The sequence below is a fragment of the Vicugna pacos genome, chromosome 11, assembly GCF_048564905.1.
Source record: "Vicugna pacos chromosome 11, VicPac4, whole genome shotgun sequence".
In the NCBI taxonomy this organism is placed as follows: Eukaryota; Metazoa; Chordata; class Mammalia; order Artiodactyla; family Camelidae; genus Vicugna; species Vicugna pacos.
Window position 1 is genome coordinate 40,260,367 of NC_132997.1, and position 24,863 is coordinate 40,285,229.

General features: G+C 53.7%; 1 protein-coding gene across 2 annotated transcripts in view; it reads left to right on the forward strand.

The window, feature by feature from the left end:
* The window catches only part of GRID1 (glutamate ionotropic receptor delta type subunit 1), a 624,094-nt gene that overhangs the window by 184,413 nt on the left and 414,818 nt on the right, over nt 1-24,863 (forward strand). For both annotated transcript variants that reach the window (XM_031682334.2, XM_072972326.1), the window contains exon 4: nt 9,423-9,628. In XM_031682334.2, coding sequence (XP_031538194.2) covers nt 9,423-9,628 — 206 coding nt within the window. The remainder of the gene's footprint in view (nt 1-9,422; nt 9,629-24,863) is intronic.

Here is a 24,863-nt window from a genome sequence, read left to right on the forward strand (position 1 = left end):
AAGTCGGAACAGAAGTTGGCCAAGAATTATTTTATAAACCGATTTTCATCATAACGTGTAAAATGCAAATTTTGATCATTATGTAAATTAGTTACTTGGTGTAATTTACTTAATTCAAAGCACTTAATGCGGTGTGGTATGTTTTTTCCAAAGTGCCAGAGTAGACGCTTATTTTAAATTGTTTTTAATCTCGATCTTCCAGCCTGATTATTTAAAATGTTTTTCCCTTGTGTTTGTTTTTGAAATGGAAAGGAACCAAGTCTGGGGAGAAGTGAACAAGTTATGATCAGGCAATACCCTCCCTTGCCAGGGCTCACGCATGGACCCGTGGGTCTGAAATGACACGTGTGTGCACACACCGTGTAAACGTGCTCAAAGGAATTTCCAGACGACCCTTCCTTCTTTTTGGAGTCTGCTCACTTACAGTTTCGTGACTGGTTCTGAGATCTGTTTGAGCCGAAGTCTCCTGGATATTCCTGGCCCTGATTATGGGCAGAAATGTGGTCTCTTTCCCAGAGAGTTTTCAACGGCAGACCCTTTCCCTTCAGCCACTTTACAACTTCGGGATTTCCATTATCACGGAAGGGAGAGCTGACCTTTTTAGTCTTCTATTGTGTTCTCAGCATTGTTGAGATGGCACCTCCCTTCTTGATGAGCCTCTAGAACAAGAGAGATGATTTGTTCATTCTGGAACCCTTTTTGGGGGCGTTTCCAGTGCTGATGAGAAGGTTGGAAGGGAGCTGCCAGTTGCTGAACATCTATTTTGCACTTTGCCAGCAGTAATGGGTGCCCCTCAGGGGAGGATCACGGAGCTCCTAGGAGGAAGGTGGGGTTAGCTCTGTTTGCAAATGAAGAAATGGGCTCAGAGACGTGGCTGCCAAGGTCACTGGGCTAATGAAGGGTAGGATACGAACCCAAGCCTGTGCTTATTCTGTGCCTTCTGGTGGGGGTAGTGTGGCCAGGGGGGCTGCTTCTGCGTGCCTCTCCCTTAGCTGCATCCCAGGTCACTATGGAGCAGGTGTTGTGTTATCACTCAGGTACGGTGAGGCCAGCAGATCAGGAGACAACTTCCATTGAAAAGATGGTTTATTCCTCACCATTCCCAGGTGGGGGGGCCATGCCATGCCTTGGGCGGCCAGCAGGGGAGGCACCAGGGTTATCGGGAGGCACGAGGGTTTTCAGGAGGCAGAGGGAGAAGGGACACGATGGGCAAGAGCCCTTGCTGCGATTTCTGCAGGAGAGAATGGGCGAAGTGGGGTAAGCAGGCTTAGGAGTGGTTGGTTTGAATAATGTTGGCAGGCTCTGGAGTGCAGGGGTGTCCCGAGGTGTCTGGTACCTAATTAATGTAGGTGGCTAGTGGCTCAGAGTGTGAGCCCCTTAGAGGAGGTGATTGGGGTGTGAGCTCTGGGGTGGTTGGTTTGCACATAAAAGGGATGCTCTGGGCCAGTTATTTATTGTCTCTAGGAAGAGATTATCCCTCTGAGGGATAGTCCTCTAGGATCAGCAAGGCCCCAGATGTCAAAGCATCAGATTATAGAAAATAAAAGACATTGTTAATACAGAGAACGTGGTTTGGCGAGGGTGGGGGTGGGGTGCGAGATGTCACTCTGAAGGACTCCCAGGGCCAGCTGGGCAGCTGAGACTGTGACCAGGGCAGGGGAGGCCTCCCTCTAGATGAGAACCTTGGCAAGAAGACATAGAGAAGTTGTCTGTGCCCCCAGCAGAGGTAGGACAGTGCCTGAGGGTCTTCCTGCTCCCCTGAAGCCAGCCCTGGCCTGGGCCCTGGGGGCATTTGCTCTGGGGAACCTTGTCACCTCATGACGGGGAGAGGCCTACATCCTGCTTTACTGAGAGCTGGAGGGATGGGCCACATCCGTGCGTCTCTGCTGCTCCCTTTGCTGAACTCGTGACTCCCATAGAGATAGCCTTTGTCACACCCACAGGGATTGATCACACATCCACGAAATGCAGTCTGGCACGTAGGACTTGCTCAGTGCATAGCAGCGCGGGGCCACTCTCTGCTTCAGGCTTCGTCTTACCTGTGGGACTGAGAGCGCTTTGAGGACAGGTCTGTGAAGTTTTAAAATTCTGCTGCTCCAGGGACTGGGCTAGGGCCTGGCCCAGAACAGTGCTCAGGAAATATTTGAGGGGGGGAGGGAGCGAGGGAGGAAGTATGTAGTTGGATAGCTGAATAATGGGAAATGTTAGGCATCAGATGGATTCTGAGCGGAGGGAAGGGGTATCCCTTTTGATTGGAACCACAGCAGGTAGGCCTTTGTGATCTCTTTTCTGAGAAATGGTGGCTGCTCCCTCACCTGCGGACACAGCATCTGTGGCACCCCAGTTCTGTAGCTGTTCCAAGACTGACAAAGATGGTGGCATCCTGAGTTGGTACTGGGAGGAGAGTGAACAAAAAGGGGGAGAGGAGCCGGGGCAGGGGTCTTGGAAATGACCTTGAATTTGGGTAAACCATATCTGGGAAGAAATTCAAACCATGTATGTAGGGGCAAGCTAAGAAAGAAGTTAAAAAAAAAAAAGTCTGTAGAATGAAAGTTGTGTCTCAGCTTTTGGAGAATTTGCCAATAATCCCCAAACTCATCTAACTGTGAACTTCTGGGTGTGAGGTGGCAGCCTTCATACGCGTATGTGTGTATTACAGATGGTAAAATATTCTTTATAAATACTCACAGCGCTTGGACATTTCTTGGAAATTGAAAATTGTATGGGAAGCAATTTGAAATGTGTTCTTTCATTTCATTTACTTTTCAGAAAGTGTTTAAAATACCCATGAGTATATGATTTTTTTTTCAAGAATAGTGGGATAGTCTCAGCTATAACCTTAGGTTCTGAAGAAAACTCTTGCCCAGTTTCCATTTCTCGCTTAGCGGGGTTGTACCTCCATTGGATACACAACAATCGTGTGTTTGCTGAGGTCGTGCGGGGCTTCAGGCTGGTTCTTGCTTTGATTCAGTTTGATTGCACGGACTTCGTCTGTGACTCTGCGCTAGGCACCGAGCCTTGGGGTTAGATAGAGAAATGAGAAAGATTTAGTCCCTGCTTCCCGTGTCCTTGAACTTTGAAACTTGGAGGAGGCATGAATTCTGACTTGAGGATCCCAGATGGCCTGAGGGGAGATATGATTTCTGTTGAGTCTTGACAGAAGGGTGAGGGGTCTGTAGATTTCAAATTGGAAGCTTCTAGGCTGAGAATGTGCGTGTGTGTATGGGGGGAGTGCTATGGGGTGTGTGTGTGGGAGGGGTGGTGTGTGGTGCGTGGGGGAGGATGTCTAGGGAAGGGCAGAAAGCTGCTTTTTCTGGAGTTTGGGGGCACGGTTTCTGGTGGTAGCAGGGAGAGGGGGCATATCGCTGATGGCGATACAAGAGCAAAAATAGAAGAAGCCGTTAGGACGAGAGAGTCTCTTACGTGCCGGGCTAAGATGCATGGAGTTTATTTACATCCAATAATAAAGTCTCTAGAGGGCTGATTGTTTATTTGTAATTGATGGTCTCTTTTGAAAATATTAATTTCTTGACAACTTTAAAATACGTGTGTTATTCATGGAAGGTTTTAGAGGAAGGTTGTATCATGAGCAGATATGAACTTAGAAACCATCCTACTGGAAGGCATTGGAGGGAAGGACCCCACAGTCAGGGGGGCCTCGTAGGAGGCAGTGGCAGAGGTCCCAGGGAGGAACTGCTGGGGTCTGAACCTGGGACGGGGTCATGGAGATGGGCTCATGGAGGGATGTCTAGGAGAAATTGAAAGTCCTTGGCCAACCTGGATGTCCGGTTTTGATGTTCTCTGAGCCTGACTGATGAAATGGGAGATGCTGGGGGAACCCCAGGAATGTGGGGATGGGAGCAATGGGAGGGGGTTGGGAAACCGCTGCTTAAAGAGAGGAGGGTCCCTGTTTGTTGACAGCATTGGCAAGAGCTTTAGAGCCACGCTGTGTGGGTGGAGATGGGCAGAGAGGTGCTGGGAAGTGCCAGATGGTGCCTGGGCCCAGCATGGGGGAGCTGGTCTGCAGAGGGGAGGAGGGATGGAGCAGAAGAGGCCCAGGGCTCGGGCACTGGGGCCGTGTGGGCTCACCCCCTCCACTGCTGGTGGCGGTGCGCTGGTGCCCGCTGAGCCCAGCCTCCTTCCCTGGCAGCTCCGGAGTCCCGGCTCCCCCCTCCCCCCTATTCCTGGTCCCTGTTGTGGGCTGACCAAGGCCCTTCTTCCTTTAGTGTCCCAGATGCCTCACTCTGGAACGTTCCACGTTTTGTTTCTTTGGTCAGGAGTGTTCTTCCCTGGGGGTTTCCAGCGGGGGCTGCTTCTCACTGATGCTCCTCACAGGCGCCTCTCCCACCCCTGCCCCTCACCCCCCTGCAGTTCCCTCCAGCCCGACCTCTCCTTTCTTTCGAGCTCTCATCATTGTTGGAAATGATCTATTTAGCACTTTGTTGATCTGTTTCTGGTCTCTTCTTCAGCCCCAGAAATGTGAGTCCCATGACAGCGGGAACACCATGCATCCATTCATTCTTGTTTCCCAGCCCCTAGGAGAGGGGCCAACACAGAGGAAGCTCTCAGTGAACGTTGGAGGGAGGAAGGGGTGACTAAGTGTGGACAGACGACTCCAGTATTGGAAAGACTCCTGGCGACCAGGTCCCTTGAGAGCCCAGAGGATGGGCCTGGGAAGCTAGACCTTGTTTCCTCATAGGACTGCACTGGCCCGTGGTCCCTGAACTGCTTCCTTTACTGGGGAGCAAGGTGCCTCTCCTGAGAGCCTCTCCCTGTCCCTGTGGGTGTCCAATGCCTTTGTCCAGGGTTCATACCTCCCCTTGGAGAGCTGTGGGTTGTTTTGTTTTCTTCTGCCCTTTCTGAGAAGGGGCTGATGTGAGGCCCACAGTGGCCCCATCATCTCCTCCCCAGTGGAGGTGGGGCTGGTTGATCAGCGAAGGTGGACCGGCCTGGCCAGTCTACACAGAGGGCTTGCAGTGGAAAGGCCTGGGCCAAGGTCCGGATCTCCACAGGGGCCAAGGGGCTCCTGGGGTGCCCATCCTGCTGCCTGAGAGCAGCCCCAGCTCTGTCCTCCGTTTAACTTCTTAGTGGACAGCTGGCTTCCTTGGGGCAGATGGGGTAGGGTGGCTTTGCAAACTCAGTCTCTTGTAAGGAGAAAGGGCTCTGCTGGAGAAGCGGGCTTTCTCGGCCCCATTCCTGGGGAATGGCAGGAGGGCTGCAGAGTTAGCTGGTGCTCTCTCACCTGTGATTCTGCCCTCCACCCCAGCCCTCCCCAAGTGCAGCTGAATAAGACCTTCAGAGGCTGAGCGCTGACCTTTTCAGCCGGGTGGGAGCTCCGTCTCTTATTGCAGGTATGAGGCACTAGCCCCTGACAGGGAGCTTAAACTCTCTCTGATGGCTCAGTTCCGTCAGGGGTTGCCCAAAGAGAAGGCAGAAATGCAGCAGCTGAGGGTGTGCAGGAGCTCTGAGGACTCGTGTTCTCCATGTTTGCATGTCCTTGTGTGTCCTTGTGGGTCCTGAGATGGTTGCCACGTGCCACGGTACCCCCTATTCCCTGAGGCAATGAGACAGTCCCATGGGTTGAGACGGATTTAGGCAAGAGGACCTCAGGGAACAGCCTGAAGGGGACTTCTCCCCCAGCCTGGGAGGACCCGCCATGCTGCTGTGATACATGAGACCCCTGAACCCCTTCCAGACTCGTGGACCCACAGGCACACACAGGGCCAAGCCAGAGCCCCCATTGTTCATGCACTAGTATAAAGCTGCAGAAAGCAAGGGGCTGCAGACCTGGCCAGTCTCTGCCACTTTAAAGACTTGCAATGGCCTTGGAAGGCGTCAGAAGAGGTGTGGGGGCTGGTAGACGGCGGGTCTCAGAGTGCTACCTGCACGCCTGTCCCAGCCGGCTCTCACTGTCCTGCCGGCTGTGCTCAGATCTGGGTCAGGGCCAAGGCCATGGGGCAGTGAGGACTGTTGGTGTCCAGGCACAGGGATAGGGCTGGAGATGCTACCAGTGTCCTTGCCTCAGGACTGGCTTACAGTCACACCGCTGTGGGAAAGCTCTGTGTAGGGGGGTGATGTTTTAAGACACAGGCCTTTCAGTGAAGTTTTCTTAAGGTGTATTAGATATAAGGCATCTGGTGAACTTGGTTAGTTACTGCTGAGAAGCAAACCATCCGCAAACTTAGTGGCTTAGAACAATAGTCATTTTTTATTTGTGTGTGTGTGTGTGTGATTCTATAGATCAGTGGAGCAGTTCTGCTCTGGGCTCGCTCGTGCATCTGAATTCGGCTGGCATGCAGCTGGGGGTGGCTGCCTGGGCCACCTGGTTCTTCTCCTTGTGTGTCTGTATCCGTCTAGGAGGCTAGCTGGGGGCTGTTCTCGTGGCTGGTGGTAGGATCCCAGAGTGGAAATAGAAATGCACAGTTACTCAAACCTCTGCTTACACCAAGTCACAGTTGTCCCATAGATCAAAGCAGGTCCTGTGGTTGAACCTAGAGTGAGAGCTGGAAGGGTCTTCAAAGTGATGGGCAAGAGGCATGGGAATAGGGGGGCCAGGATGCGGCTAATTCCCATATTGGGGAACGTTGTTTACATCGAGCTAGTCTAAAGACAGTTTCTTAGGCAGTGCCGTGCACTAGAACTTTCTGTGATGATCCATCAGACATGCTGTCTATCTGCTCTGTGCAGGATGGTAGCCAGATGCGGCCATTGAGTACTTTGCATGTGGCTAGTGTGACCAAGGAACTGTGTGTGACTTTATTTAATTTTAATGAAATTAAGTTTAGATTTAAATAGCCACATGTGGCCAGTGCCACCCGAGATGGAAGGGGAACCATCACGGGCCATGTGGGCACACTCTGCTGACTTGGACTTGGGGGTCTGCTCGGTGCTGAGATGCCCTCAGGCTTACCCTTGGCAGGCTGAGTTGTGCTGTGCTCAGGAGAGGGCGGGGCAGGGTTGACACAGCCCTGGGTTTTTCTGGTTGGGGGTCCCCTCCCCCTGCTGTGTCTCTGTTCCTTGAACCATCTCTGCCCATGTGCCCTCCCATCCCCTCTGACCAGTGAAGAAGATCTGAAGAGCCTCTTCAAACTTTTCTTTCAAGAGGTGTTGCAGCTGTGATCTCTAGGGGCCCAAGCAGGCTGATGAGAATTGCATGGCTTCTCTGAGAGTCCAAGGGGTGTTGACAGCCCGGGCCCTGTGTGTGGGGAGCCCCTGGTGCTGGGGCAGACAAACGGCATTGTGTGATCCTCCATCTGTCACCTTCCCTCACCTGGTGGCTTTGGGGGAGCCCTGGGGCTTGGTCCTGCTTCCCGGCACCTTTTCCTGTCTGAGTCAGGGGGCAGAGCAACTGAGACCACCCTGCTTTGTCAGGCAGGCAACTCTGGGCATGTCTCAGGCCGCCTCAGGGGCCAGGCTGCCAATGGACAAAGCTGGCTAAGTCATGGCTGAACTTGAACACGTGGACTTGAATCTCAATCACACATTTGCCATCTCTAATGGGGCCCTCATTTGGGCACTGCTGTGCCCTCCCCACGGACCATTAGGAAGTTGGCTCTCTGTGACCAAGCAGGTGGTAACTTCAAGAACTGTGGCTCCTCACAGTCCAATGACAGTGGTAGTCAGGGACTTTCATCCCCAGTTTACAGATGGAAACACCGAGGCACAAAGTGGACAGATGATTTGCCTAAGTGTTTAAGGAGCTGTACTGAGTTCTAAGTGTCTGAGTCCAAGGCAGGCACTCAGACCCTATTCCAGAGTTTCCCCCCATGGCGAGAAGTGGGGACCCTGTGCATATACCCCAAACACCCCAGTTATGGGTGCCATGGTACTCTGGTCTCCCAGGCACTGTGCTTGTTTGTCCATGGCCGCTCTTGTCATGTCCAGCTGGGACTAGACTTAGGGGTGAGCCGACCTCCTGGCAAGATTGGCACCCGAGAGACCTCTACAGAGGTTTGCGTGGTGCCTGACATGCATGCAGTTCAAGAAGCTTGTGGAGTGGGCATGAAGTGAAAGTCTGGGACAGGAACTGGTTGAGAAAAACAGTTGGGTTGGATTAACGCTGTATACTTTGGATTTGATTTTGGGTGACCAGATGGGCCAGGGAGTGCCGGGGTAGCCCATGGACATCTCAGATATTGTGCGATGTGGGCTGGCCCAGAGGCTCCTTTGGAGGGGGCAGCTCAGGTGTGGGGCCTGCCTCTGGGAGCTGGAGCACAGATACGGACCAGATGGAGGAAACACCCCAAGCTTGAAAAATGGCCTGTGTGTCGAGACTTTGGGCTGCCAGGATCAGAAATCCAGCCCAAGTTGGCTTAGGCAAGAAAGGGTATCCTTTGACTCAAGGAACTGAAAAATCCAGGAGAAACAGGCTTCACATTCAGACCCAGAGGCTTAACTGACATCATCAGGGCCCTGCCCTGCTCTTGGACCTGCTTGGTGTCTTGTGGACTTCATTCTCAGCCAGATTTCCTTCTGGCTCACGCAGGGATGCTACTGTGAGAAGATTTGGGCTTAGCTTTTAAAAAAATTAAGCAGCCCTGGCTTTCACAAGAGTAGCTTTGCTCTGAGCCCCAAGCTCCTTCCAGACGCCTGCTCCCTGACTCACGCCAGCTTCTCATGCTTCCCTCCTGCCCGGGGCTTGCGTCCTGCCCTCTTGGCTACCACAGGGGAAAGAGCAGGCCTCTCTCCCAGATGTCCCACCAAAGTGCCAGGATGGTGCTCAGTCCAGCACCGTCCTCCTGGGCCACTTGCTCACCCCTGAACCAGACAGGATGTGAAATTCTGGTTGGCCTTGGGGTGAGAGTCACCCCCGCGGGAAAGAGAGTGGAGGAGCATTTCATCCGGGAAAACTGGGTCCCTGGAACAAGACAGAGTCCCCAGCCTCAGGGCTGGGAAGTGAGGGTACAGGCTGTTCAGTTACAGGATTGGGACAGGGACTGAGGGTGGGCCCGCCTGCCCTAGACAGGGTGATCAGTGGCCTTAGCTCACCACTGAGGGTAAAGGAGCCACAGCCCTGGGGAGCAGAGTGAGGTGGAGGGAATGGGGTCCGGGGCTAGGGACCACCAGCACATGTAGCAGTAAGGACAGAGGGCCAGAACTTCCACTTCCACTGGGTGAAAGCGATAGGGAGAGAAAGGGAGCTGATCAAGCAGGATGCAGGATGCAGGATGCTCTCTAGCCACAGGACCTGTTGGGTGGCAGAAAGTGCTCCCCATGGTCAAGGACACTTACCCAGGGGCTGGATGCTAGTGTGGGACGTTCGGACAAAATAGATGTCTTCCATCCTCTGCTCAGTGGACCACGGAGGCAGACTTGAGCCCTTGCTCAAGGCCTGTATGGGGGGTAGCACTGGAGTTAGACGCCCTCCAAGGTCCCTTCCCGCTTAAAGATGGTTCTCTCCCCTCCTCTTCCCCACTGCTCAGATATCCGTGGGCTCCAAAGCTTTCTGGACCAGGCCTCGCGGCTGGGCCTTGACGTCTCTTTACAAAAGGTGGACAAGAATATCAGCCACGTGTTCACCAGCCTCTTCACTACGATGAAGACGGAGGAGCTGAACCGCTACCGGGACACGCTGCGCCGCGCCATCCTGCTGCTCAGCCCGCAGGGGGCCCATTCCTTCATCAACGAGGTAGGTGGTGGGGCCTGGAGCCCCAGGAGCACTGCCCAGGGCGTGGCTCGGGCGTGGCTGAAAAATGACGTGGGGACCCCTGGGTGCTGGGCCCACAGCACATACCATGAAGGGGGAGACCCGCAGAACAGCTTGGCTCTTGGCTGGTCCCCCACAAGTGACCCAAGGCCTGCCCAGATGCCGAGAGCCTGGGGACGGCTAGTGGGAAGCTTGGATATAAGTCGCTGCCAGAGATTTCTGCGGCAAAACTCAGGCTGCTGTTTGTTGCCTTTCTTTTTTTTCCTTTTAATTTTCCTCTCTTTGTTGACAGGTGTAAGCCTCTAGGGATAAAGTGAATTTCCAGCTCCCAGCAGAGGTGGGCAGCTTTGCTCTGGGACGTGTTAGCTCCTGGAGGAGGTGTCATTTGCAAATCACCAAGTGATCCTTGGTCCATGAGCTTATTTTTTTGATGCCTGAGATAATCGACGATTTTTTGCAAACACTTCTATTAGGGGTGAGGACCTTCTAATGAAGTCAGGGCCCACCAGTTTAACAAATTATCCATTAACTTGAGAACAGACAACTAGAAGGACTCCACGAGCTGGCTGATTGGTGCCGTCTAATGGCAGAGAGGTGACGACCTGGAGTTGGCAGGTCCCTCTCAGTCTTGGTTGGTTTCGGGCTTGTATGTGGGGGTGCAGGGGCGGTGCGCCTGGCAGCAGGGGCGATATGAAGGGGTCAGGGGGCGGCCGAATGCTCCCTGTGGTTTTCTTTCTAAGCTCAGTCACCCCATCGGCCCTCTCTGCTTGAACGGAAAACGAAGCGAAAGGCAGAATTACACGAATTCCTTTTGATGTCTTTTGCTTGCTTATTCTGCTCTCTCCTCTAATTAATTGTTGCTCAGAATGCCGCCTCATGCATCAGGAACCAGCACAAAGCCCACTGCTGGAGAACTTAAAATTCGGAACGCTTAGTTTGGTGCTGTTGGCCGGCAGCCCTGCCGCTGCGGGCTGATCGGGCCCCAGATCCCGCTGCTGGTCAGCCAGGCTGCGAGGTCCGGGCAGCGTTCGTGCTTTCAACCGGGGCACATGTCCCTGTGTGAAGTGATTCGGGCCGGTGATGGGCAGGCTGGGATTAGCAGCACTCCTGTGTCCCGGCTTTCTCAGAGTGTTCCCAGCAGTGGATGTGCTGAAGTCTGCCCCTAGGAAAGTGTTCCTCCTTGCTAAACTCCCCCAGCTGGGGTCTGCCCTGGGGGTGGCTTCTGCTGACTGTCGCCAGACTCCTCCTCTCCTCCTGTTGCCGGAGATTAGGTTCTTGTCTCGCCGCAGAAAGAATTCAGAGATGAGACAGGGAGGTCAAGAAAGTAAAGTGAGGATTGATTAAGGGATGGATGGTACAGTCTCAAGGGGAGAGCTCAGGTGAGCGGCTGCCTTGAGTTTCTTTGGCAAGTTGGTTACATAAGGTGTAAAAATGAAAGGGTGGAATATTCATTGAGGAGGGAAGGGTTTGGGGTCCTATTCTCAGATTTTCATCCCAGCTCCACCTTCCTGAGGGGAGGAGGGATTTTTGTCCTTATTTAGTCTGGATTGGAAGTGTCACAGCGTCGGTGCATGATGGGTACTTCTAATCTGCAAGGCTAATTTTATTGAAATGAGGGCATAATGAGCATTGGAGCACAGACACTGGAGATTCCTGCCTTTTCCCACTTTTCTTTGTCAGCTTCCAAGCCACTTGTCACCCCAAAATGTGTGACCGCTTATCAGCCCAGAGGTTCCTGCTTTTCTTTCTCTGCCCAGGGAGGGGCATCTGTTGCTGACGTGATGTGTGGTTTCCTGCATTTGGCCTGTGCCCCTCCTTTTTGCCCAAGTCCTGCCATCTTGCCTGCATCCCCCTTTCTCTGCTCATATCTAGCTATCTGCCTGCTCTAACACCTCTTCTCCCCAGTCTCTTGCCTCCCCTCCTTGCTTCCTTTCCTCTTTGCCACTGCCCTGCTGTTAAGCTTGCAAGTAGGAAGGACATCTGCTTTGGAGGTGAATAATTTGAGGGCAAGTCTCAGCTCCCCCGACTTCCTCTTTGTGTGACCTTGGATGATTTGCCTCGCCTTTATAACCTCAGTGTCTTCTCAAAGTCGGGATGGGATGGAGGAGGCGATGGACACAATAAAGCACTTGCTGCACAGCTTCTCAAGAAGCATCCGTTCTCTTTCACTGGACACATTCATCATTTCCCTTCCAGATGAATTCAGCCCTTACCCTGTTTCTAGGCCCTACGAGGATTTAACACATACCCAAGACTGGCCGAAAGATGTTATTTCCAAGTGGTTAATTATGCAAACTCCTGCAGTGTTGGATGCACTTAGCTTCGCATTGGCCTGTTGCCTTCTTGATCCCCTGGACTGTGCTTGCAAAGCCCTTGCTTTGCTAGGTGATGGGGAGCTGGGGTGGCCCCTGGAGTGGCTGCTTTTAATGTCAAACAAGAATGACAGGTCCCCAGGGAGGGGTGGCCAGAGACTGCGGAATAGGATAGCAGCTGGGCTTCACTGCCTTTGGCTCCAGCTGCTCAGAGTCTTGGTCTCTGGTTCCATATGCCTCCCGCCCACTGGGAGGGACACCTGCCCGCCATGGGCCTGGCCCTCTGTGTGCCTTCTCTAATCCTCACACTTTGCAAATAAGGCGACTAAAGCTGAAGAAGTTAGGTGACTTGCTAAGGTCACGAGAGCAGCCACCAGGGGGTTGAACAGGACTCAAGTCCAGACTGACCCACTCCGGAGCCCTTCCCTGCCGTGTTGCTGGAATGACTCCAGGCACACCTCGCTTTAGGACGCTTCCCAGATGTTGTGTTTTTTACAAATTGAAGTTCTGTGGCAACCCTGGGTTGGCAGATGGTGGTTAGTATTTTTCTTTAGCAATAAAGTATTTTTTAAATTAATCTATGTGCATTGATTTTTTTAGACATCATGCTACTGCACACTTAATAGACTCCAGTATAGTGTAAACATCACTTTTATTCATACTGGGAAACCAAAAAATTTGCATGAGTTGCTTTATTGCGATATTTACTTTATTGCTGTGGTCTGGAACCAAACCCACGATATCTCTGAGTTTGGCCTGGACAGAAAATACAAGCGTAGCAGTTAATGTAGTGGGTAATACACAGCTGTGCTGGCTTCATGGGAGAGGATATGGTTTAGCTGCTTCTGTTCGGGGTCTGGCATAGGTTTTTAGGGCGCCTCTGCTCAGGGAATTTTAGTGCACCTGCTGAGTGTGGTGGGGAAGGAATCTGGACCCTGGAGGTGAATGTGACCTGTATGGCCAGCCTGCCCGGCAGGTCCCCTAGGAGAGACTTGGTGATGCCAATGCTGGAATAAAACCTTTGTTCATCGCCCAGAGGCATTGCTTGAGCCTTGTGAGCAGAATGACCAACCTCTTCTTTGTTGTGACAAGGACAAAGGATGTTCGCCGGCGTGACCCACTGCCAGGACATGTCCTGAATTTTATGAAACACCAAACACTGGTGTGGGGATGTAAATGGCCTCATAGCTCCACTGCTATTGAGGACACATTAATACTGTGTCCCACCAGGCCTGGCAGGGACAAGTTATAGTCGGCGGAGGGTATGTGGCCCTCCTACCTGTCACTTTTTTCCCCATTCTAAAGGCCTGGCTGATGGGAGTGAGGGAGAAAGATGGTCCTGCTTGGATCTTTTACATCTTGCTACCTGTGAATCTGCTGGGCAGGCCGGCACTGTCACTGTCCTTAGTGACAAATTCTGCATGATACGGACATGGCTTTTGGGACCCATCAGACTGTCCACGTGCTGTGCTGGGAGATGCCTCCCTTCCCAGCATCCAGGCACCCTCATTCACTGCAGTGGTTGAGGGGGCTTGGCCAGGGGGTCCACACACCACTGGTGTCTCTGTGATCCCACTTTGCAACCAGGGGCTGTGGGTTTGGGGAGCCTGGCTTTTGGTGGCAGGTGAGTGGCAGGAGCGGGTGCCACAGGCCGAGGCACTGGGGTCTGCTTGGGTGGCCCTGTGGCCTCACCTTTTATCACTCAGTCAGTCTTGCATCCACATTCCCCCCTCTGAGATCTTTTTATCACAGTTTTAATAATCACCGCGTTAGTGCAATATCTTTAAGAGGCTCCCCTTGGGGAGACTGGGCTCAGGGGTGACAGAACCCTGGTCCCCTGGTTCTGGAACTGGATCCCCCCCAGGGGGCTGCCCTTGGGGGCTGCCAAGGACACAGGCCATGGAGGGAACCCTTCCCTGGACTCAGCACTGGGGCTTTCTGAGTGAGGGGAGGTGGCCCTTTCCAATCGCCCCTAATTGGGAATGAGTTGGACTCATTCTGTCCTGAGCTGGGCCTCCGTTCTTCTCTGGACCGTTGTCTGCTAAGCGGGGGCTTAGTGGACGGTGACAACCATCTGTGATGCTCTCCTCATGTAGCTGGCAGCCCAAGCCACCAGCCTGGGGAGGTGGGGATGTGGGCATCCTCTCCTTACTCCAGGGCCGGGGAAGTCCACCATCAAGGTGACAGCTGCCAAGAAGGGTCGAGGGCAGGGGTCTCGCTCCTGGCAATCCTGCCTGTGGCTGTTGGAGTCCCACCCCCACCCCCCCACCCCCCCCCGCTCAGGAGTCTCTCATTTGTCCAGCACTGAACGAGCCCGAGTGCTGGACCCAGTTCTCTGCTGGGCCCTAGGGCTGCTGCCCCTGCTCTCGTGGGGAGGACGAGAGATGTAAACAGACCCCTTCACCTATAAAAGCAGAGGTGTGGTCCAGGGCCTGTGAGAGCACTGAGGACAGTGATGTCTTCTGGCCTGAAAGAGATGGGGTGGTTAGAGGGGTGGGCGGTGGTCAGGGACCCTCCCTGGAGTAGGTGACACTGGATCTGGGTCTATAGGAGTGAACGTCCATTACCCTCCCTGGCCAAGGTGGGGCTGGAGACAGGGGTGTGGAGAGCCCCAGTGTCTGCAGGGACACGTGTCATGCGGTTGTGCAGGGTTGGGAGTGGTGGGGCCGAGGCTGGGATGTCAGCACAGAGGGCTCTCTAGTCCAGGGTGGGGAATCCAGACTTCAGGATGGGTTTGTTCCTGGGGTCCCTTTTCGGGTCTCCGAGGTTAACAGTCCTTGGTGCTCTCTGTAACCACAACCCCCGTGCTCTGCGGGGCACGCGTGTCTTCCTGTTTCTTCTTCTCCAGGTCAGGTTTGATGGGGAGACCTCCAGTCCACGGTCAGATTTTGGCCCTGGGCTTCATCTCATCTTCCCGGAGGAGATTCTATCTATCCGTCCATCAGCCGTCCATGTGTCCATCTGTCTGTCCATCCATCTGTTTGTTCGTTCATCCATCAGTCCTTCTGTCTGTCTATCCATCCACCTACCCGGTCGTCCATCCTTTCTGTACAGATGGGGTGCCTCCTATGGACCAGGAACCATGTTGAGTGTCTGCTGGGAACACAGCGACTCCCCATTGCTCTGGGAGTGGGGGGCATCTTGCACCCAGCCCTCCTGGAGACCTGCTGTGACGTGGAATAGTGGGGCTGCACGCCACGGCCATGGTCCTGCCGGGCACTCGGGGTGGCTGCACCCCAGCGCTCTCATCCGCCGGGGCCTCCTCCGGGCGTGTGTGGGGGACTCAGGGACTTGGTCCTTTCATCTCTCGTTGGTCATTTCTCTGCTTCTGTCTCTAGCTGTTCTTAGGCCTCCCTCTTTCCTTTTGTGTCCTCTGTCTTTCTTTCTCTCTCCTCCCTCTTCATCTCTTTCATTTTACTGGAAAAGTAGAAAGTTTCAACTATTTTAAGCATTTATGGAGAAGAACTGCCACTCTCTGCTCCCAGCTTGCGAGGCAGACAGTGTGCCCTGCCCAAGCACCACCTAGCTCCGTGCAGCCCTTAGATGGTGGGCAGCCTGTCCCTCTCACGGGACTGTGACCCGCCCCCACCAAGGGCAGGGACTGGGTGATACCCATTATTTTATCTTCCAAGAGCAGCACAAGTCTTGGCCCACAGTGGCTGCTGAGGGAATGAATGCGTGGGTGTTTTATGTTTCTTACCTCCAATAGGAAGGGCCCGAAGCTAGGTTTCCTGTCGTGTTTCTGCCTCGGTTGCCTTTCTGGCTGGTCATCAGGTCCTTGGCCAGCCTGTCAGCAGGGCCTTTGGTCTTCAGACTTCTGCTCTTGGGAAGGCTTAAGCTTGCTTGCCTGCCTTTGGTCTGGTCTTGGTTCGTTGGTCAGCGAATGGGGTGGGCTGCTCCTCTGGGTGGCGTGTGGTCCCGCAGGGGAGAGCAGTGTGCAGGAAGGTGAGTGTGTCGGCAGAGGGCTGGTGACAAGCAGCAGTGCAGGCAGGTGTGGGAGGCTGGACACACACGGACACACACCTGGATGCGCACACAGGGACACAGGCCGATCGATACAGGGATACAGCCAGCTAGCTGCATACGCTGGTACAAGCAGACCCTCAGAGCAGTGCAGCCCAGCAGGCACAGACACACACACACACACACACACGCATTGAAGGCGTTGCTGGTAGCTGAGCAGTCTGGGGATACACTGCAACGTTGGGAAAGAAACGGCAGTGCCAAGTGAGAGTTGCAGCTGGTGATTGCTTACCTTTGCAGTTAGAATGAGACTTGAACGATCTCTTTCTGTAGCGAGAAGGATGGGACAGACAACAGCCGGGAGGGGAGGTGATCCCAGCTGGCACGGATTCATCTCAGAGAAGCGGTCTGTGCCAGGCAGCCCGCATGGGAGGGCGACTCCCCATTGCTCTGGGAGTGGGGGGCATCTTTCACCCAGGCTGGGAGGAGTAGGTGCATATGAAGGGACAAAGGTGCACAGGACCGCTCCCAGCGTCCCTCCCCATCTCCTGCCGGGACTGGCTTCCCAGGCAAGGAGCGTGGCTGGAGGCCAGTTTAGTCCTTACGAGAAGCACAGCCGGGTTGACGCCTGGCTTCAAATCTGTTGCTCCTCAGAATTTGCTGCAGTGAGTGAGTTTGCTCCCACGATCTGAATATAAAGACCGCGCTACTTAATACATTCAGAGCAAAGGTAAATTAAGGAATCGCAATGTTCTGTTGTCCTACGTGATATATGCAAATATTTCTCACTCCAGCGTGGTAAATCTTCAGCAGATGACTTTATCACTCAGAGCTAGGATAATTCTGTGCCATTTAAGTATCATTTATCAGAATGTTTAAAATTACTAATTAATTATAGAAGATTAATTTTTAAATGTGGCCCCGCATTTGCATTTAATTATATCCTACTGTTTACGGATTTTAAAGCCTTGGTACTTCAGCAAAAGTGCAACGAGTCTGAGAAATTCTTTTTTTTTCCCCCCTCTTAGAAATTCTTGGAAATGAGCTCATGAGGAAGAGATATTCTGTAGAGTTTGTTCTGGTGGGTTCAGAGCTCAGTGAGGCTGAAGGCAGCTGGAATTCGGGGCCTGGCAGAGATGGGGAAGGGACAGAGAGCTGCCCTGCCAGGGCCTGTGTCTGAGACTCCGAATGGCCACTGTCCTATTCCTTCTCTGTCCCTGCACTCCTCTCATCCTTCTGAACCCTGGGTATGCTGGGAAAGCCATTGTGGGCGTGCAGGGGTCTGCAGCATCCTGGGCACACCTCCATGACCACCCTCACCTGGGGCCCAAAAGGCACCCACCACTGTCTGTCTGTACCTCTCTCCTCATGGATCCTAGGAGCACGTGAGAGCAGGAGCTGGGACATAGTCATCTCTGTCAGTGGCCTTTTCAGGGCCTGTGGATGATGGTTTTCAAAGGGATGGATGCAGGGTGGACGCCCAGAAGCCCTGACTCCGGCTCCATGCAGACATTCCCTAGATGCTCAGGTACCCAGTGGGCAGGCTAAACACATACTTACTGCTCAGGGACACCTGAGTAAGACATTGCTTAGAAAGAATTTAATGTTTGATTTTTAACCTGTCAAAGGAGCCTCCAAGCCCTCATCGGGGGAAATGCTGGAATGCTGCTCAATCTTCTGGAGCTTATTTTCTGGACAAGGTCTCTTTCTGTTTCCAGTTACATTTTGAATCACGCCACCCCATTCCCAGTGCTCAGGGAAGCCTTACTGGTCTGTCTGGGAGGCCTGGCTACTGTTTCCTGCCGTTGAAGAGAGGGATCTTGAATCTGAAACGTGGGCCTGAAGACACCGGGTGGTCTTTCCTTCCTTCGTGGGCCAACTAAATAGGCAGCAAAGTGTCAGCTCCTCCTGCCGGAGTCTCTGTGGCTCATGAGCCGGCAGCCCCTTGGGCTGCGGAGGCGGCAGGCAGGAGAAACAGGCGTTTACAAAGGGAGGCAGCCTGCAGTGGTGGGATGACTCCATTACCCTTCCTGCTCCTGAGTCCCCAGGGGCATTCAGCTTGTGGGGGGGCCTCCCCTGACACAGTGAGTCAGCCCTTTGTGATTGAAGGGCTGGGTGGGAAGCCCAGCAGGAGAGCAGTTTCCTCAGCAGGTGGGAAGCCAGAGGAAGGCTGGGGTGTTAAGCGAGGCAGAGGTGAGGCGAGGTGATCCCAGCTGGCACGGATTCATCTCAGAGAAGCGGTCTGTGCCAGGCAGCCCGCATCTGGTACCATCCTCTGCATGCTGCCAAGTGGGGCCCTCCCTTGGTGCCAGCAGGAACTTAGCCTTGATCACTTACCTTTTGTGCCCAAGCTGCCAGTTGGCTTGGAGGAGAGAAGACCTTTGCATCAGTTAGCCGGTGCAGTGTAACAAACTGTCCCCTTGCTCTGTTGTGAACCAGTAAGTGTTTGTGGTTACTCGGGAGCCTCTTGGTCAGCGGACCTGGGTCAGACAGGCCTGATCTGTTCTGGGCTTGCTCACGCATCTGTGCTGGGGTTGCCCAGTTAGGATGGTGGTTGGCTGGCTGTGAATTGGGGTGACTGGTGACCAGGCCCTGGGTCTCTCATCACCAGGTATGAGCCCACACTTATTCGCAGGGAAGCCCCAGAGTTCCATCAGAGCCAATGCGCCAATGCAAGCGCTCAGGGCCCCTTGAGGCTTGGCTTCACACTTGATGCATCATTGCTTCTGCCATAGTCTCTTGGCCAAAGCAAGCCATGAGGTCAGCTGGGATTTAGAGGCCAGGGGACAGAGACTCCTGGGACACTTCTCTTGGGGAAATACCAAGGTCACATTGCAAAGGAAGTGGAAACAGTAAAGGATGGTGAGCTGGAGCCATTTTGTATTTTGTCTGCCACTCCCAGAGGCGCTTCCTGGGAGGGAGCAGATAGCCCCCAGGTCTGTGGGTGACTGGGGCCATGTGCCTCCTTTCTCTAACCTTGTTTTGACCTCACTCAACTTTGGGGTGAGGGTGGCGGGGAGGCGGCTGTGGAACAGCGGGAGAGGTGAGACAGGCCTTTATCAAACTGAACTCTCCTAATCTCAGCCATGCTGGAAAGGCAGGGCTGTCACAGAGCACTGGAGCTCTAGGGGATTTAGGGACTGGCCTATGCGCCCACAGATAGAGTGACAGAGCTGGGATGCGAATTCAGAACTCCTTGACTCACAGCCCAGCTCTTTCCCCCTGTTTCCACTGGGAGAAGGAGGAAGCATGCTGCCCTTGACAGATCAAGGTGGAGTCCATTGTCATCCCAGAATGTGGCGAACGGTGGGCTCAGTGATAATTGCCATTGGGGAGCAGGTGATGTAGGGCTGCGGAAGGTGAACTGGACCTGTCTCTGCCAGCACACGTGCAGAGAGTGCAAAGGGATGGGCCGGCTGCCTGTGCCTCTCTCCTTGGCATGGCAACCAAAAGAACAGCCTCCAGGGGCCCCTCTGGCCATCAGAGGGCCTGAGGGCATTTAACTTAACCCTTCTGTGGTGTGGTCAGCAGGGCCAGGAAAGGACAGGGATCTGGCCCAGTTCCTGTCCCCATTTCTCACCCTGCATCTTTCTGAGCCTTGCTTCCCTATCTGTACAAAGGAGTTAATGATACTTGACTCACAAGGTTACTCTGAGAACTAAGCATGGGGAACGTTCTGGGGTCCAGGTCTCTTCTTTTCCTCCTTCACAGTGTCTAGCACAGGGCTGGTCACCAGAAGGTACCCAATAACTATTGTGTCAACGGGGAGTCGGTGAGTCTTAGAAAATGTAAAGCTATGGGGCACTGAGGGCCTGGAAAAAAACAATCTTTTGTGATTCTGGGCAAGGTCAACATTCCAAAGTTTGAAATGTGCTGGTGGTTAACATCAGGGAGTCTGACGGCGACCTGCTGCTGGGTTGATTGACCGAAGGCGTCAGAGCTGGGCATGGTTGATGGACCATGAATAGGTGTGTCTAATACTCATTTGTCGGCTGTTTGCTGTGCAGGAGTGGAGTGGCGTCTCCCCCACCTTGGTGTGTTACCCTTGCATCTTCAGTATCTTGGTCCATGAGTGATGCCAGGGAGAGAGCAAGGAACGAGGATGGTGGTCCACAGCTGGAGCCGTGGAGATTGGGGAGAAGGGGGATGTTGTGGGGGACCTGTGTGAAAGTGTGAGAGAAAAGAGCCAGGTGCAACTAGGACCTCGAAAGAAACGTCTACCAGGAGGAACACGCGTGCATCCCTCACCGCATACACGAAGCCCTGGGACGCTGGCGATGGGGAGGGAAGGTGCTGGGTTCTATCGTAAGGCAGATTCAGGACTAGAAGCACTTTAACTTCAGTAACAGGAGCCAGGGCAGAACATCTAATCCATTTCAAGACAAGCAAACCGAGACCTAGAGAAGTGTAGAGTCGTGTAGGGTGCAGCATCCCAGGGGGGCTGGTCCAGGGCTGGGCTCCTCCCTCCCAAACCCACTTGTTTCCTTCTTCACAGAGGGGATCTGAGGCTCTTGGTTGCTCAGCTGGGGACGTGATGGTGCTTCTTCAGGGGCTAGAACGGCTGACAGCACAGAGGAAGGGGCATTACCTTCGGAACAAATAGACACAGAGTCGGATCCAGCTCACTGTCGGTGCCATCTTTTTGCGCCTGTAAACAGGCTTGTTAACTCGGATAATAACACCTTCCCCGTGTCGTGTCTTTGGATGGTGTTTGTCTGAGATTGTGGAATCAAACTGAGCGGTTAGCGTCAAGGGTGGAAGTGCCAGTGGCTCAGAGGAGCAGTGCTGTGACCAGCCTGGCAGAAGGACGGCTCCTCACTCGCTCTGCGTCAGGGTGCACAGCCAGATCGCGCAGCCACGTGAGGAGAGCCGAATGCAGGGTGCACCCCGGGGTGGTGGCAGACGGGCTAACAAAAAGTGACAAAGTGCTCAGAGTCCTCAGCCAGCCCAGCTGGGATAGAGGACTGGACTTGTCTGAGTCGTCAGCTGGAGAGAACACTCCAGTCCACGGCGAGTGGAGGGGAGAGGGCATCTCAGTGCCCCCTCGGGCTCCTGATGCTGGCTGGGCACCTGCAGACCCTGCCCAGAGGCGCTCAGGGCACCTCCCACCTAGGCTCTCAGCCTCCCATCCCAGTAGACACAGCCCCCGTGGCTTCTCAGGACTGCTGATTGCCGGGCTGGCAGGAGCAGTGAGAGCGGCCGGTGCTTTGCACACTTCGGTGGAGAAGGACTAATTCAGCAGCCTGTCGGGTGGTCAGCCACCACCAAGACAGAATGGGCCCCTGTCCCTAAACCTTTTGCACTGGGTGCTTCACGGGAGAAAGACATGGGCCCTGCCCTCCAAAGAGCCACTGAGCTTAGCTGGAGAGAAAACTCACTCAGTAAGCACTATGAGCAAGAGAATTGGGTGCTTGGCTGTGAGCCCCCGATTGGAGGCAGCTGCATACCTACAGCATGTAGGAAAGGGAGCCGTGTATCTGCTCCTCCCTTGCTTCTCTGTAGCAGTCAAATGGGTCCATCCCACCCAGGAAACCACAGGACCCACTCTTGGATAATTCTGTCACGTGTGGCTTTTGAAGACAACCCAGGGGCTTAGATAAGAATGGCTAACATCACCATTTGGAATGCCAGCCAGGTATAACACACATCACAAACTTGAAGGCCCATGACATCCAGGTGGGGCATTACAGTGTAGCGCAGGTGGGCTGTCACAACCGTGGGTACCCGGAGGGCACGTCTTTCCCTGAAGGGGGCGTTAGGCTCCACTGAGATTCCCGCTTTAAGATCTGGTGGCAGTGCAGCCACTGCCTCCCGTGTCTCAGGAGGAGGCAGAAATCTGGGCTTAACTGTGAAATCTCTTAATTCTGAAATGTTGGCAACTAATTACTAGATGTTAAGCTCTCCGTTGGCCAGCTCTGCCTGTGGCAGGGCTGATAAGGCTTGTAGACCGCTGAGTGGCAACATCTAACTTATCACTTATCTGCCGTCCACATAAGTGTATGAAAACGGGGGAATGGGGTGAAGTGAGCCCACTCTCCCTCCCCAGTTCATCCTCGCTAAGAATCGGCAAGCGTCCTTAGTGCAGTGTTCATGAGAGTACTGATTTCTCGCCTGGATCCTCAGGGTACCCCATTTTCTGTGCATCCGTTATTTTTCTTGTCCTTGCTGATTGGTGCCAGGACGTCGCTGACCTGCCTTAGGATGCTTCTTTGTATTTGCAGGAAGTTATTGGTCTTATTATCCATCCTTGCTTGAAGTCCATGTTAAATGCTAAGTGTGTGGAGGTCAACTTTTTAGACAGAGGTCATTACTGGTGTTGGTTTGTGCCCCTAACAATACTCCACGGTGCTGCTACTGTCACTTACCCCAGGGCTGGCAGCTTTCCAGGGCCCTGGGGCTCTGTACGATATGGGAAGCTGGTCAGTTTCTTAACAGCCCAGCTGATGCACGTGGTGACTCTGCGCACCTATTCTGCACAGCTCTTTCTGAGCATGGAGGAAACTACTGAAAGGTGAGGTTGGTCCCTTCCGACAAGTGAGATAACGGTTTAGAAAGTCATGAAAAGTGATTCTACAACCCAAGGTAGTAAATGTCGGAGCCCAGCCCTGTACCAGGCCCCCCTGGGATGCTGCACCCTATGCGACCCCACTCCTCTCTAGGTCTCAGTTTGCTTGTCTTGAAATGGATTAGATGTTAACTGAGCAGCTAATATGAAATCCGGCCATTCTAGGTACTGGGGACACAGAGGGACTGAGACAAAGTCCCTGACTTCAAAGAGCTGACCTTCTAGTGGAGGCAATGGGCAGACACTAAACAAATAAATGAATAAAGCCAAAGTAATTCAGTTAGTGATAACTTCCATGAAGAAAGATAAGGCCAGGTAAGAAGAGAGTGGCTTGGTGGGGATGCTGTTTTAGTTGCAGTGGTCAGGGGTGGTGCTGCCAAGGAGGAGGCTTTTGTGGAGAGACCGGAAGGATGTGAGGGAGCCCATCAAGCAAGATCTGACAGCAGAGTGATTTCAGCTGTTGGAATAGCATATGCAAAGGTCCTGAGGCTGGAATGAGCTTGGCGGACACTGGAGGATCAGTGAGGAGGAAGGTGTGCCTGGTGCAAGGGAAGAGTGATGGGAGGTGAATGTGGGGAGGGGTCCAGCATCAGAGCACAGAAGCTACCTCAGGCCACTGTAGGACTTTGGTCTTGGTTTCAGTTTCATGAGAAGTCACTGGAGGTTTGTGAGCAGCTTGGCGGCCTGATCTGGAAAAGGACCAGGCTGAAAGTGTCTTCTCTGCTATTCTTTGATGCTACAGGAAGTAGCTCTAGGACAGGGAACTTCTAAGGGGTTGGTAATTCGTAGGTGTCAGGCCACAGGGAGCTGATGTGTGTGGAGCTACTCAGGGAGATGCTCCTTCTGCCCCCTCTGCTTTCTGGGGCCACTGGGAGGGCACGGGGTCTGGGTGGGCAGCCTCGTTCAGGGCTCGCTGGGTGGACCCATGATGTGGGAATTAGATGGACCCCTGCTTTGCGTCTCACCAAGCATGTTCGCAGGGGTGAGCGCAGCCTGCTGGCAGCTTCCCGTGGCTGCTTCCTGCGAGGAGCAAGTAATCAGCCTAAAGAGCTTTGCATTTTATTAATATGTGTGCAAATGGGCCTGCCGTGCTGCTCCGAGGCCTTTCCTTCTGGAAGGGCCAAGAGGTCAGGCCCTTTTCAGAAACATCTTTCCTCTGTCCTTCACGGGGGAATTCAGGGAAGCAGCAACCACGAACCAAGCCACGACAAACCTCTCCCTGGCCACCTAATGAGAGCCAGGCAGGACTGCTACCCAGACGGTGCAGGCCTCCCCATCTGTCGGCCTCTGCTTGTTTGCACTTGTGCCAAGAGGTAAACCAATCTGGGCTGCTGTTGTATGTTTTGTGTGCATGTGTGTGTGTGTGTGTGTGTGTGTGTGTTTGTGTGCGCGTGCATGGTGGGAAGGGCAGCTGGCTCTTGTTCCACTTTTGAACGCTTGCTTCCACACTGGCTCTTTGAACCTGTGTGTTACCCACTCCTTCCACAACAGGAAGCCCGCCAGCATGGTGAGAGATGATGCATGACTCCCCCCTTCACCCCATCCCACCCACTGTTGCTCCCCACTGTTCCCGTCCACCCTCAGCGTTCCAGGCCATGCTCTGTGGCCACAACGGTGACCTTTGCTCCCTGGGTGTCGGCTGCAGCTCTCCCCTCAGGACAGGGTGGGCTTGGGTTGTGCCCCCGTTCTCCTGCGGGGACCCAGTGGATTCCAGTCTTTATTCCCATCCCTCATTCCAGATCCCCAAGGGACTTGCAGTGTCAGGGTAGGGGAGTGAGCAGGCCTGGCTTTACACATGGCCAAAATCATTACATTACATTGCATTACTTGATTCATAACCCAAGTAGGTGCCTGAGGTCCCCTGGCTCTGGTACCACTAAGCCCAGTTCTGGACTCTGGACTTGGCTACTGCCTGGCCCACAGGGGAGGATGCTCACGCGGCAGGCGGCCCCGTGCTCCAGGCTGGGTCATGCTGGGTCATGCCTTGCCTCCCTCCCTTCCCCCCAGCTCCCTTCCACACCCCGCTGGGGCTCTGCTCTGCTTGTGTTCAGACCCCAAGGGGCCAGTCCCATCAGGGGCCACAGCTGTATCCTAGGCATGATGGGAAACCTCAGAGGCAAATAAAAGATGGGAAAAAAAAGACTTTTTCTGTGTCATGGGGAGCAGTCTTTGCACATTTAATTCAGTGACTATTTAAAAAAAATGACTTTTCTTTCTTTGAGGGAAGGCGTCCTTTCGAATCTGGCTAGTTTTAGCTTCCAAAAGAAGGGAATTTGTATAATAAGCTAGCCAGGCACCCAGCTGGGCTCCAGAACCAGGGAGAATTCTGGCCCCAAGGCTGTGTGTCCCCTTCCAGTTGTCTGGTGTCCTTTCCTAT